The sequence below is a fragment of the Malania oleifera genome, chromosome 6 (assembly GCF_029873635.1).
Source record: "Malania oleifera isolate guangnan ecotype guangnan chromosome 6, ASM2987363v1, whole genome shotgun sequence".
Lineage (NCBI taxonomy): Eukaryota > Viridiplantae > Streptophyta > Magnoliopsida > Santalales > Ximeniaceae > Malania > Malania oleifera.
This window is the reverse complement of record NC_080422.1, coordinates 97,677,455-97,692,789: the sequence shown is the minus strand read 5'-3', so window position 1 is coordinate 97,692,789 and position 15,335 is coordinate 97,677,455. Positions and strand designations below refer to the sequence as shown.

Below are 15,335 nucleotides of genomic sequence, written 5' to 3'. Positions count from 1 at the left end.
GGAGAAAATCGACGTGACCTGGTCCCAAGAATGATGAACCGATCAAACGTTAACCGATCTAGGGGAAAACCAGTTTAAGTTGTTGGTCGAGACCATTAGTCAACACATGTTGCCTTACGCGCAGACTGTGTGTTCAGAGTTGTGTGCATGCATGAATGAGCAGGTGCATGAATGTGTGTGCGTGCATGGATGTGCACGTGTATGAATGTGTGTGCATCCAATGGATATACACGTGCATGAATGTGTGTGCATGCATGATTGGGTACGTGCATGAATGTGTGTGCGAATGAGCATATGCACATGTCAACATACATGAATGAACAATGACACCGACGCATGAATATGTGTATGCATGTGCGTGGTGTGTGAACGGGTATGCATATGCGTGTGTGCATTCATGAGTAATGACATGATGTAATGCATGAATATGGGTAAGCGCATAGGGCATGAATGGGCGTGCACGTATGCATAATATGTGATGGATGAGCGCACGCATGGGTGTGTGTAACAACCTGCTTATTTTCTATGTAAACTTTTTTTTACCATAATATAATATAAACCACAATAACCAAGTCAGCAGATCATTATTAACCTGAACCCGTGGGTACTAGGGATATAGCAGTAACACAATGCGGATGTCTAAGCAGCAGGAAACATATTATCATAATTAACTCATAATACCATATACAATACCATTCATCACAATACCAAAGTTATTATGTCCATTGTATTTACATATATGAACCACCCAAAATAGTCCTAGGGTCATTTCCCACAAAAATTCATCTGATCCTATCACAAAATATATACCCTTCAAAGAGGGCAAATCAGCCCTAACTATCTTAGCGAAGCTTTATCCGCTCTTATATCCGGAGCTCCTGAAATGTTTATAAAATTTTGGGGTGAGACACCTCTCAGTAAGGGAAATAAACTAACACTAGTGTGTGACAACATGAGCATTTCCATGATATATATATATATAAGCATTTACATAAACATAACCAGTAAAACTGTATATATCATTTTTGGGAAAAACATGTATAACCAAAGCATGGCAGAACATAATGGATTTCATAACATAATTCAGCTCATATATATATATATATATATATATATATATATATATATATATATATATGTGTGTATATAATACAAAAATAACTCTGGTATGTTAGTTAGTTGTTGTCATGTATTACCTCCACATGACTAAGTTGTGTGGCCTAAAGGCGGGACCTGACAATGGTTGGCCAACCACTGTCAAGTCAAAAGTACAGTATGTAAGTCCCATGGGTCTGCCAGACCTAGTCCGTACACCAGGGGTGCTCACACTTCTTTAAACCACATCGACCATCTTTCCTTATGCTACTCCATACAGCAGCATTAACACAATATCATGATGAACACATAACAGCGGTACCGTGCAAGTACTAGCCTAAACCAGGTTCTGATAACATATAGCATATAATCAAACTGTGATACATGGATATTTCATACTAACATTTCCCAAGTTATTCGTCACATCATTTTGCATATATATATATATATATACATCATGAAAATCATCAGCCTGTACACCAGCATTTCATATTTTTACCATGGCTCAGCTCGTACGCCGACAAATCATATCCATAGTTCGGCTCGTACGCCGACAAATCATATCAATAGCTCAGCCCATATGCCAGCAAATAATATCCATAGCATTATCATATTCCAAGAAAAATGTATTTATCATAAATTCTACTCATGCCACACAAAATGGATTTTTCATATATTCAAAATATCTCATCAGTTTTAGCAATATTTTCCAACATAATACATATTTACATATTTACATTTCTCTGAAATCAAATGTTATAAATTATACTTATACTTTCATAAAACATCTAACTTAGTTTATCCTCTTACCTAATTCCAGAAAAGCCCCTAGGAAAAACAGTCTTGCACCCGTAGGGTTTCCCGTTCAACACCCTGAAAATGATATTCCCCAGAACTAAACTTCAATATTTCTACGCGTACTACACTTTCTACAACTGTCAAGAAGTCAAATATTGAATAGAACGTCTTACCCTGGATTTGGGATGGATTCCGAACTAACTGCACCAACGATCTATTCCAACAGATATGTAGGGAACTTCCCCAAGAGTGTCGTGGTGGCTTCGAATCATTGAACCGGCAGAAGATCGGCCCGAAATCTTAGAGAGAAGTGAGGGGAACCGAAATGGGAAGAAAGAGAGAGAGAGAGACATTCCCACAAGTTTTTGGCTATAAAATGAAGGTTAAACCTATTTATACAACGGTCTTCGTCGACGAGTCACGTCACCTCGTCGATGAGGTCAAGAAGACAATTCGTCGACGAACTCTTTCCTCATCGACAAAATTCAGAGATGCCCAAAACCACCTCTCAGCATTTTCTCGTTGACGAAATTCACCCTCGTCGACGAGCCCAATATGTCACGTCGTTGACGAACGCGTACTGTGCCCCCCTTTTAATTTCCTTTTCTCCCTCTTTATTATTTAAATACTATAATTCCTCCGGGTCATTACATTATCCCCTCCTTATAAAAATTTCGTCCTCGAAATTTGATGTTCACATGGTTCATCATCCCTTAAAACGAAATGGTCTGCTTATTTTATTACTTACCCTCACTTATGGCGGAGGAATACTGTGGTTACATTCCAAGTCCTGGGAGATTACATATACAAAAGAAAATTTCTCCCAAAACTAAAATGTTACTTACTAACTAAACTTTTACATGTACTTGCAAAAGAAATATTACCTATTTTCTTACATTTTAATTATCAAATCTCTTAGAATAAATGTGGATACTTTTGCTTCATCTGCTCCTCGGACTCCCAAGAAGTCTCTTCCACTGCATGATTCATCCACAAAACTTTTACCAAAGGAATCTTCTTGCTACGCAAATCTTGCGCTTTCCTATCCAGAATCTGTACTGGCACCTCCTCATACACTAATGAATCACTAAGCTCTAATTCACTATAACTGATAATATGATAAGGGTCTGAGACGTATTTCCTCAACATGGAAACGTGGAATACGTCATGCATCCTGGATAATACAGGCGGCAAAGCTAACATGTAGGCAACCAGCCCCACTTTATCTAGAATCTTAAATGGACTAATAAACTTAGAGCTAAGTTTGCCCTTCTTCCTAAATCGCATAACCCTTTTTAGTAGAGCTATTTTCAGAAATACATGATCCCCAATATCGAATTCCAATTCCCTATGGCGGTTATCAGCATAACTCTTCTGTCGGCCCTAAACTGCACTGATTCTGTCTCTGATAATCCGAACCTTGTCACATGCTTGCTGAACAAGCTCTAGTCCCATAACTCGCCGCTCACCCACTTCATCCCAAAATAAAGGAGAACAACATCTCCTACCATACAATGCTTCAAACGGTGCAATGTCAATGCTGGTCTAATAACTGTTATTATACGCAAATTCCACCAGTTGCATGAACTGAGTCCAACTCTTCCCAAAATCTAATACACACGCTCGAAGCATATCCTCTATTATCTATATCATCCTCCCAATCTACCCATCTGACTGAGGATGGAACGTCGTGCTAAACGATAGCTGAGATCCTAATGCTTCCTGCAAACTCTTCCAAAAACGTGACGGGAAACGCGGATTTCGATCTGACACAATGGATACTGGCACCCCATGAGAACGAACTATCTCCGGAATGTAGATCTCTGCCAATCGGTTAAGAGAGTAGCTGATCTTGATAGGTAAGAAATTGGCGGTCTTAGTCAAACGGTCCACAATCACCCAAATGGCAATCTGGTCATGCAACGCCGTCGGCAATCTTGACACAAAGTTCATAGATATATGATCTCACTTCCACTCTAGGATAAATAACGGCTCCAATTGCCCTGCCAGCCTCTAGTGCTCAGCTTTTACCTATTATACATACTCAGCGATCTCTTTCTTCATACCACTCCACCAATACAACTCTTGTAGATCCTTATACATTTTCGTACTGCCGGAATGAACTATGTACAAAGATCTGTGAGCTTCCTCTAAAATAGACTTTCTGATCTCAATATCAACAGGAACGCATAATCTGAAACGGAACCGCAAAGTTTCGTCATCTGCAACATTGAATTCCTCTCCCTGACCACTCTGCACTCTATCCATCACCTCTGCTAATTCTGGGTTTTCCTTCTGAGCAACTTTAATCATTTCCTGTAGAGTAGGTTGCACTACTAAACTAGCGATACATACTTGAGGATCACTCTTGACTAATTCAATGCTAAGTCTCTCCAGATCCATCATGATCAGATTCTGGATCTCCATAGCCGCCAACACTGATTCCCTGGATCTCCATAGCCGCCACCACCCTGCTATGCTGCATCAATACACAGCCAAGTCCTTTCAAGGACGCATCACTGTAAATGACATAACCCTCACCTCTTGACGAAATGACCAATACTGGTGCTGTGATTAATCTCTGCTTCAGTTCCTAAAAACTATGCTCACAGCTATCATCCCATTTAAATCTGACATTCTTCCTAGTCAGTCGCATCAAAGGCCTTGATAAAGCTGAGAACCCCTCGACAAAACGACGGTAATAACCAACTAATCCCAAGAAACTCCTGATCTCCTAGACGTTCCTCGGCCTCACCCAATTCACTACCACCTCAATCTTACTAGGATCCACAAAAATACCATCACCTGAGATAACATGTCCCAAAAACACAACTTTCTCAAGACAAAATTCACATTTACTAAACTTGGCATATAACTTCTTTTCTCGTAGTGTCTACAGAACCTGCCTTAAGTGCGTATCATGCTCCTCATAGCTCCTCAAATAGACCAATACATTATCAATAAAAACAACAACAAATTGGTCTAGGTATTGGTGGAAAACTATATTCATCAAGTCCATAAATACCGTAAGAACATTCGTTAAACCAAATGGTATAACAAGAAACTCATAATGTCCGTGCCTGGTCCTGAAGGTCGTCTTCGAGACGTCTTCTGCTTTCACCTTCACTTGATGATAGTCAAATCTAAGTTCAATCTTCGAATACACCTGTGTACCCTGGAGTTTGTCAAACAAATAATCTATACAGGGTAGAGGATATTTATTCTTGATTGTCACTTTATTAATCTTCTTATAATCTATACACGTCCTCATAGACCCGTCTTTCTTCTTTACAAATAGAACTGGAGCTCCTCACAGAGATACACTAGGTCATATAAAGCTCTTATTAAGCAAATCTTGCAGCTGATTTTTCAATTCTGCCAACTTCGCTAGTGTCATTCGGTATGGTACTTTAGAAATCGGCGCTGTACCTGGAAGTAGATCAATAGGAAAATCCACCTCGCGATCAAGTGGCAAGTCTAGTAATTCATCTGGAAAAACATCTGTAAACTCCTTTACTACAGGCGTGCTAGCAAGTTTCAATTCATTCTCTGACATCTCCTTCACAAAAGCCACAAACCCCTGACAACCACTCAACAGTAGTCTCCTTGCCTGAATAGCTAAAACTAAATAAGGCGGGGATTGCACTCGTGACCCTACAAACCTGAATTTCGTTCTTCCTGGAAGTCTGAATATCACTTCTTGTGTATGACAATCTATGCTGGCAAAATTAGCTGCTAGTCAATCCATACAAAATATTACATCGAATCCATGCATATTTAGCACTATCAAATCAACAGACAGAATTTTCCTCTGAATATCAACTGAACAATCTCAGAGCATCCTACTACACCTCACTGCTGACCCAGTCGGTGTAGATACCAACAGTTCAGTATTCAACAACTATGTTTCTACCCCACAAAGTCTAGTGCACTCCCAAGACACAAACGAGTGTGTGACTCCTGAATCAAACAATGCAATAACTTTAAATGAAAGCATACTAACCATACCTGTCACCACGTCACCGGCCGTCTCAGCATCACTCGGCGTCAAAGCAAACACTCTGGCTAGAGTCATATTCCTCTGCTGGCCCCATGTGGTGCCTGGTAGCCTCCCCGATATGGTCTAGGAGCACGAGCTACATCTGGTGGTGTAGGGCAGTCTCTCACCATATGTCCCAGTCTACCGCAGCGATAGCAGACCAACCCACCTACTCGACACTCTCCCCAATTTCGCCTACCACAAGTCTGACAGATTGGAGGACCCTGCCCTGCTTGAACCTCGTGTCCTCCAGTCTCCTGCCTCCGTCCTCTATCATGATTTCCTCTCCTCCACTAATTCTGTCTAGGACCCTGCTGGTAGCTAGAAGATGCAGATCTCTTCCTCTGTCCCTGTTCATCTACATCCAAACGCTTACCAACCTCTGCCAAGGCTGCTTTATCAACTAGCTCAGCAAAATCTTGGATCCGTAACACTACCACATGTTTGAATATGCTTCACCTCAAGTATCTTTCAAACTGCCTCGTTTTCTTCACCTCATCAGGGACAATGTACAGGGCGAAACGAGAGAGCTCGATGAAACGCGTCGTATACCGCTGGACTGATAACTGTCCCTACTTTAGATTCAAGAACTCTTCCATTTTAGCCTCCCTGACAGTAGCTGGAAAATATCTATTGAAGAACAGCTCCTTAAACTGATCCTAAGTCATGGCTATCGGCGTAGTCCTCTGCTGCTTCAAAAGCCTCAGAGCAGTCCCCCATCTCTCGGCCTCTCCTGTCAATCTATAGGTGGCGAAGAGGACCCTCTATTCTTCCATACACTGCAACATGGCCAAGACCTTCTCAATCTCCTACATCCAATTTTCGGCGGCTACAGGATCGACTCCTCCTGAAAATGCTAGAGGATTCATCTTCGTAAACTTCTCGATAGTGCACCCATGGCCAACCGACGGACCACCCTGCTCACTGGAGCTCCTAGTGATCTCAATCATAACCTGCTAAGCCCCAATACGTAATACCGCGTCAGAGTCAGTCCCACCTGCACCTGAGGGCCCTGCCCCATCATTGCCACTCGCATGGGCACTACCTCCTCCTGAATCCATCCTGAAAACAACAAACGCAACTCAAAAATCCTATCCTTGTAATTTACCCACTTTACCTAACCTCTTATCTCAACACTCTCAGCTTATTTCTAACCTTAGTCCTACATTCTAGGAACATAATTCGACAATAGTTTACTATGGTTTTCCTGAAATCGTCACCCCAGGAAAAACACAGAAACCACCACAGAGGTCCTACCTCTAGACTGTAAAACAATTTTTTAAATCTTTTCCTATACTCTGGTATCGTTTCCGCTGCATTCTAAAGTCTACAAAACCTAAGAACTTGGCTGTAAAACCAAATTGTAACGACCTGCTCATTTTCTATGTAAATTTTTTTTCCATAATATAATATAAACCACAATAACCAAGTCAGCAGATTATTATCAACCTGAACCCGTGGGTACTAGGGATATAACAGTAACACAATGTGGATGCCTAAGCAGCAAGAAATATAAAATCATAATTAACTCATAATACTATATACAATACCAGAATTACTATGTCCATTGTATTTACATACATGAACCACCCAAAAGAGTCCTAGGGTCATTTCCCACAAAAATTTATCTGACCCTATCACAAAATACATACCCTTCAGAGAGGGCAGATCAACCCTAACTATCTCAGCAAAGCTTTATCCGCTCTTCTATCTAGAGCTCCTAAAATGTTTATGAAATTTTGGGGTGAGACACCTCTCTGTAAGGGAAATAAACTAACACTAGTGTGTGACAACATGAGCATTTCCATGATATATATATATATATATATATATATATATATATATATATATAATCATTTACATAAACATAACAAGTAAAATTGTATATATCATTTTTGGGCAAAATATGTATAATCAAAGCATAGCAGAATATAATGGATTCCATAACATAATTCATCTCATATATATATGTATATAATAAGAAAACAACCCTGGTAGGTTAGCTGACTGTTGTCATGTATTACCCTCACATAACTAGGTTGTGTAATCCGAAAGCAGGACCTAACAATGGTTGGTCGACCACTGTCAAGTCAAAAGTACAGTCTGTAAGTCTGATGGGTCTGCCAAACCTGGTCCGTACACTAGGGGCGCTCACACTTCTTAAAACCACATCGACCATCCGTCCTCACGCTACTCCGTACAGCGGTGTTAACACAATATCATGATGAACACATAGCAGCGGTATCGTGCAAGTGCTAACCTAAACCAAGCCAACCAAATTCTGATAACATATAGCATATAATCAAACTGTGGTACATAAATATTTTATACTAACATTTCCCAAGTTATTCGTCACATCACTTTGCATATATATATATACATCATGAAAATCATTGGCTCGTACATCGACATTTCATATTTTAACCATAACTCAGCTCGTATACCGGCAAATTATATCTATAGCTCGACCCGTACGCCAACAAATCATATTCAGAGCTTAACAAGTACGCCGGCAAATCATATCCATAGCATTATCATATTCTCAGAAAACAGTATTTATCTTAAATTCTACTCATGCCACACAAAATGGGTTTTTCATATATTCAGAATATCTCATCAGTTTCAGCAATATTTTCCAACATAATACATATTTACATATATACATTTCTCTAAAATTAAATGCTATAAATTATACTTACACTTTCATAAAACATCTAACTTAGTTTATCCCCTTACCTGATTCTTAAAAAGCCCCTAGGAAAAATAGTTCTGCACCCGCAGGATTCCTCGTTCAACACTCTGATAATGATATTCTCCAGAACTAAATTTCAGTATTTTTACGCGTACTACACTTTCTACAACTGTCAAGAAGACAAATATTGAGTAGAAAGTCTTACCCTGGATTTGGGATGCATTCCGAACTAGCCCCACCAACGATCTACTCCGGCAGATATGCAGAGAACTTCCCCAGGAGTGTCGTGGTGGCTTCATATCGTTGAACCGGTAGAAGATCGGCCCTAAATCTTAGAAAGAAGTGAGGGGAACTAAAATGAGGAGAGAGGGTGAGACATTCCCGCAGGTTTTCAACCATAAAATAAAGGTTAAACCTATTTATACACTGGCCTTCTTCGACCAACCACGTCACCCCATCAACGAGGTCAAGAAGAAAATTCATTAACGAACTCTTTCCTCGTCGACGAAATTCAGAGATGCCCAAAACCCCCTCTCAGTATTTTCTCGTCGACAAAATTCACCTCGTCAACAAGCCCAATATGTCACTTCGTCAACGAACGCAAAGACTTGCTATGCCCCCCTTTTAATTTCCTTTTCTCCCTCTTTATTATTTAAATACTATAATTCCTCCAGGTCACTACAGCGTGCGTATGCATGCATGCATGCATGAATAATGATACGATATAAGGCCTGGACTAGAATCCTCATGTCATGCATGCATGAATGGAAAATGACCTACATGATGATGTCATGGGTGATATCGAAATGCATGAGGTGAGTTGCATGGATGGGTATGAGCATGCATGCGCGGTGCATGAATGCATGCATGCATGTGTATGTGTGAGATGGCATGCATGCATGAGCACGTGAATGTGTGCATTTGAGTGTGAGTGCATGCATGCATGTACATGAATGTGAATGTGTGTATGTGTGACTGCATGCATACATGCATGGGTATATGAATGCATGTGTATGCATGCATGCATGTGTATGCATGTGCATGTGAGTGTATATGAATGTGTGCATGCATGCGTGTGTGTGTGTGTGTGTGAAGGCACGCATGCATGTGACTGTGTAAAATTGCATGCATGCATGTGTATGCCTGAATGGGAATGTGTGTAATTGCATACGTATGCATGCCTGTGTATGTGAATGCATGCGAAATTGCATGCATGCATGGTGTGTGTAAGTGCGCACATGAAGGTGCATGAATGTGAATGTGTGTGTGTTCATGGATGTATGTAAACAACATGTGTAAAGTGTGTGTGCATAAATGTGTGTAAATAACATGTGCAGAATGTGTATGCATGAATGTGTGTAAATGGCATGTGCAAAATGTGTGTGTAAATAACATGTGCAAAATGTGTGTGCATAAATGTGTATAAAGGAAATAATATACAAGTAAATGTTAGTATGCAAGTTAGCATGTGTTAGTGTGCAAGTTAGAGTACAAGAAATTAAAGGTTAGTATATAGGAAATTAAATGTTAGTATATAGGAAATTAAATGTTAGTATACTAAAATTAAAAGTTGGTATATAGGAATTTAAAAGTTAGTATATAGGAAATTAAAAGTTAGCATAAGTTAGTAAATGCATGAGTTAGGGTTAGTATGAATACAAGTAAAGAAATAAAATGTTAGTAAAAGTTAGTATAAGTTATTAAGTTAGTTTGTGAGGGTGTGTAAAAGAGTGGGTGAACAGTGGGTGTAAATGTGTGTGAACAGTGTGTGTAAATGTGTGTGAATGGTGTGCGTTAGTGAGTTGAGTGTGCTTGTGTAGGTTAGCGGGGCCATGAGTGTGAGTAAGCAGTGTGTGTAATGGTGAGTAAGCAGTGTGTGTAAGCAGTGTGTGTAATGGTGAGTAAGCAGTGTCTGTAATGGTGTCTACAGGTGGGTGCAGGTGTTTTGTAGGTGTCTGCAGGTGGGCGCAAGTGTGTGCAACAGTGAGGTGACGTGTGTTGGTGGTGAGTTAACAGTGTGTGTGTGTTATGTAAATAGAACGGTATTAGTGTGTGTTGCAGTGTGTGCTTTAGTGAGTGTGAGTGAATGAACATGTGTGTGGGTGTGTGTAGCATGCAGTGAGGTGAGTGCGTGTGTGGAGGTGTGTTAATAGTGTGCGTCTCCATTCAGGAATTTTCACAAACACCTCACAGCTATGCACACACAAACCAACATTTTGCTGGAAAATGAACCTCCAATGAAACCTCATGGAACGCAAGAGAGGGAGAAGGAAAGCACACCAACAGAAAATCAGCAACCGATCATCTCATATCAGCAGACCACCATGAACACAGCATTCCACCAAGGATCCCATGACATTAAACGGTCCTCAAATCCACTCGAAGATCAAACTTGGGAATTGAATCTCGCAGCTAGTCTAAAAGATATGATCCAACATGAGTTCCTGTGCTTGAACCCTCGCTCTGCTGGAGGCCGGTGATGGTGGTCGGGGTTTGAATCTAGTCTGGTTATGTAAGGAGCAGTGCTCGGGCCTCCTCTGCTGTGTGCTGTCTTCGACCTCCCCTCGGCTACTACTGTGCGTCCGAGGTTGGCTTCTGTTGTGGGTGGAGCTGGGTGGCGGTTCTAGTGGTCTCGAAGCTGGAGCTGGATTGGTGATGCCGGATTTACTGGTGTGGCTAAACAAGATCTGCGAGGGGGATGAGAGAGAGCAGACAGTGAGTGGGAGAATAGATGAGAGCGGGTATGATTTTCCGAGGTGTGAGAGTAAGGATGGTGGGTGGCTCGGCTGGTTAGCTGCTGTGACAGAATCCGAGAGATGGGAGAGAGAGAGAGAGAGAGAGAGAGAGAGAGAGAGAGAGAGAAGGAGATGAAGGAGAAGAGAGTCTGAAAGATGGCTATCAGGGCTGAGGTTGGTGGTTACAGGTGGTGCTGGGAGTTGCAGGTGATGTTGATGGTGCGAGTGGTGGCTGCTGCTGGGTGCAGTGGCTAGTGGGCGTGAGATTTCTAGAGAGATCCGATGGAGAGAAAGAGAGCTGGGAGAGAGATGGAGCTGCTGGGGGTTCGTTGCTGGGAGGTGGTGAGGTTGATGGGTACTCGGTTGGGGTTGCAGGTGCTGCTGGCGGGATCTGGTGGTAGGAGAGGCTAAGAGAGAGTGGTTTCTCACTGGTGCGTAGTCGGTGATTGAGCGAGTGGAGGTTGTTGGAATGGCGGTTGCTCGCTGGTGCGTGGCTGTGAGGCACTCAGCTGTGAGGTCCGAGAGAGAATGAGAGTTGGGGGAGAGATGGAAAATGGCTGACGAGTTCAAGGGGTCGGAGACGATGGAGGCTAGCGGCTGAGGGTGGCTGTGTGGGAGTTTTAGAGGCTAGATCTTCTCGGTGTTGCAGCGGGGATGGAGAGGGAAAAACCCAGAGAGAGAGAGAGAGAGAAGATCCCCCCCCCCCCCCCCCCCGGGCCCCCTCTCCCAAAAAAGTGTGTGTGAACCGTAGCCTTTATAGGCTTTTTTATTTTCTTCCTTTTTGTGTTTTTGTTTTGTTTTATTTCTTCTTTTTTTGTGTTTTTGTTTTGCTAATAATAATAATAATAATAGCATACTAAGATTATAATAGTAATACTACACTAGTAATAATAGTAACAATAATAATAATAATATTACACTAATAATTATAGCTCCCTCTTTCTTTCTTTTTTCCCCCTTTTTGTATTGTTATTTTTTATTATTTTGCATTTTTTTTTCATCGACCCTATCCTCCGAAAAGAGAGACTCGACCGAACATTGAAACTTGATTTCCTGAAAATGAAAGGACCTGGACTCAATTTTTCCAAAATGATTGAAACTTGGTGAAAACGTACCAGGACTCTATAAAGACACCAGGACTCGGTAAAAATAACCGAACTCACTAAAAATGAACCGAAACTCGGTACAAACACCAAGACTCGGTAAAAACACTGGGACTTGTTTGAAAATCCAAGACTCATGGAAGATAAAATGGGGCTCTGTAAAAACAACAGGACTCATTAGAAACAAATCGGGACTCGGCAAAAACGCAGGGACCTGTTGAAAACAAATAGAGACTCGATTGGGTCTCTTAGAAGGGTCCTCCAATTTTCGGGGCATGAATTCAACTTTATGTGTCGGGTCTTCTCGAGGTAGCCTAGTTAAAATTGGGGTGTCGACAGCTGCCACTCTTTGTAGGTTTTGTTGCTTCAAAGTAACAGTAGGAACTTTCCTACATTATTTGTAACAACAAGCCTGCAAAGATAAAAGACACATATTTTAAACAAGCCACACCACTGTTTAGTGCCTATGGGTCAATCAAGTGTCGTTTTCATCAAACAAAGAGGAGGAGATGGCGGATAGGGTTGGATGAGAAGGTTGCATTTATTCTGGAGAAGTTAGTAGTTAGCAGTTTCTTGGTTAGAAGTTAGTAGGGGTTAGTAATCTGTGTCGGATGTAGGGGTTCAGACTAGAGAGATGTAGTGTGTCGGATATAGGAATCTGAGTTATAAGGGTGAGGAGACCTCAAAATGTTGAACTCGTTCTTGCGCATCGAGGGGGAGATGGCAAGCCTCAGAATATTCAATCCGGACTTGTGCGTCACAAAAGGGTAACATGCCTCGAAATATTCAATCCAGGCTTACATGTCTCAGGAGAGGATCACGTGCCTCGGAATATTCAATCCGAGCTTGTGCATCGCAAGAGGGTAACGTGTCTCAGAATATTCAATCCGAGCTTACATGCCTCAAGGGGGGATGGCCCTCTAAATATTCAATTTAGGCTTATGCATCACAAGAGGGTAATGTGTCTCGGAATATTCAATCTGAGCTTGTGCATCACAAGAGGGTAACGTGTCTTGGAATATTCAATCTGAGCTTATGCGCCTCAAAACGGTATCCTGGGCCACACCATGAGTGATAAATGATCATTCAAGCGTAGGCTACCCTGAGGTTCTTTGGGAAAAAAAAAATGTCTTTTTAGGTTTGAAACATAGTTGTCCTGCTGGGGATGATCAACCGAGATCGAAATCCTGAGATCTTTTGGAAAATGTCCTCAAATGAGTTGAAGCTCGAGGATGTTCGAGTGGTTAACGAGTTTTCGGATGTGTTTCTAGAAGACTTACCCGGTTTACCTCCGGATCGTGAGGTAGAGTTTGCAATAGAGTTGCTGTCTGACAAGGCACCGATCTCTAAAGCTCCGTATCGGATGGCTCCAGTAGAACTTCAAGAGTTGAAGGAGCAGTTGCAAGAATTACTGGACAAGGGCTTTCTTCGACCTAGTGTTTCGCCTTGGGGAGCTCCAATGTTATTTGTGAAGAAGAAGGACGGGTCGATGCATATGTGCATTGATTACCATGAGATTAACAAGGTGACTGTGAAGAACTGTTACTCATTGCCTCGTGTCGATGATCTCTTTGATCAGCTACAGGGGACGCAGGTCTTTTCAAAGATCGACCTACGGTCAGGGTATCATCAGGTGAGGGTTAGATCTGAGGATGTTGCAAAGACTGTTTTCCAAACCATATACGGCCACTACGAGTTCTTAGTCATGCCTTTTAGGTTGACGAATGCTCCGGCAGTGTTCATTAATCTGATGAATAGGGTTTTCCATGAGTACCTGAATCAGTTTGTAGTGGTGTTTATTGATGATATTCCGGTATACTTGAGAAGTCTGAAAAAGCATGAAAATCATCTCAAGTTAGTGCTATAGATTCTACGGGAGAGGAAGTTGTATGCCAAGCTAAAGAAGTGTGAGTTCTGGTTGAATCAAGTCGCATTTTTAGGTCATGTGGTGTCTAAAGGCGGTATCTCAGTTGATCCTAGTAAGATCGAAGCTGTGGTCGACTGGGTGAGATCGAAGAGTGTGGAAGAAGTTTAGAGTTTTTTGGGACTAGCGGGTTATTATCGTCGGTTCGTGAAGGGATTCTCTAAGTTGTCTGGGCCTCTGACACGATTAACCAGGAAGGAGGTAAAGTTTGATTGGAATAGTGATTGCGAGCAATGTTTTCAGGAGTTGAAGCACCGACTGGCTACTACTCCGGTCTTGACCAATCCTTCTGGGGATGCTAGTTTTGTGATCTATAGCGATGCATCTCTGAAGGGTTTGGGATGTGTGCTTATGCAACAAGGTAAGGCAATAGCTTATGCTTCTTGGCAACTTAAGGAATACGAGAAGAACTACCCTACGCATGATCTGGAATTGGCTGCTGCAGTTTATGCACTAAATATCTGGTGACACTACTTGTATAGTGTTTAATACGAGATTTTCACTAACCGCAAAAGCCTTAGGTACTTTTTCATGCAAAAGGAGTTGAACATGAGACAGCAGAGGTGGCTTGAGCTGATCAAGGACTACGATTTCACCATTAGTTATCATCCGTGGAAAGCTAACGTGGTAGCTAATGCGTTGAGTTGGAAGTCGGAGCATGCGGTAGTATCTGCGGTTGTAACTCAGCATCATATCATACGGGATCTGAAAAGCCTTGGTATAGAGTTGGTGATCGGTGATCATCAGGCTTTCATTGCTAGTTTGGTGATTCAACCGACTTTGTTTGAGCGTATTAAAGCCGCGCGAGCTAGTGATGTAGAGTTAGTTGAGATTGTGGAGAAAGTGCAGCAAGGGTTGGCTGCGGATTTTAACATTTCTGATGGGGGTGTGTTGAGGTTTGGAACCAAGTTGTGTATTCCAAATGATGACAAGATCAGAAAGACGATTC

General features: G+C 41.7%; 1 protein-coding gene across 1 annotated transcript; it reads right to left on the bottom strand.

Moving 5' to 3' along the window:
• Positions 1-831: 831 nt before the first annotated feature.
• LOC131158718 (uncharacterized) lies at positions 832-13,236 on the bottom strand. Its single transcript, XM_058113580.1, has 3 exons — positions 13,144-13,236; positions 10,905-11,986; positions 832-878 (listed from the first exon to the last, which is right to left on the bottom strand). The coding sequence occupies exons 1-2, from the start codon at positions 13,234-13,236 to the stop codon at positions 11,042-11,044; spliced, it is 1,038 nt and encodes a 345-aa protein (XP_057969563.1). The 3' UTR covers positions 832-878; positions 10,905-11,041.
• Between the last annotated feature and the right edge of the window lie 2,099 nt (positions 13,237-15,335).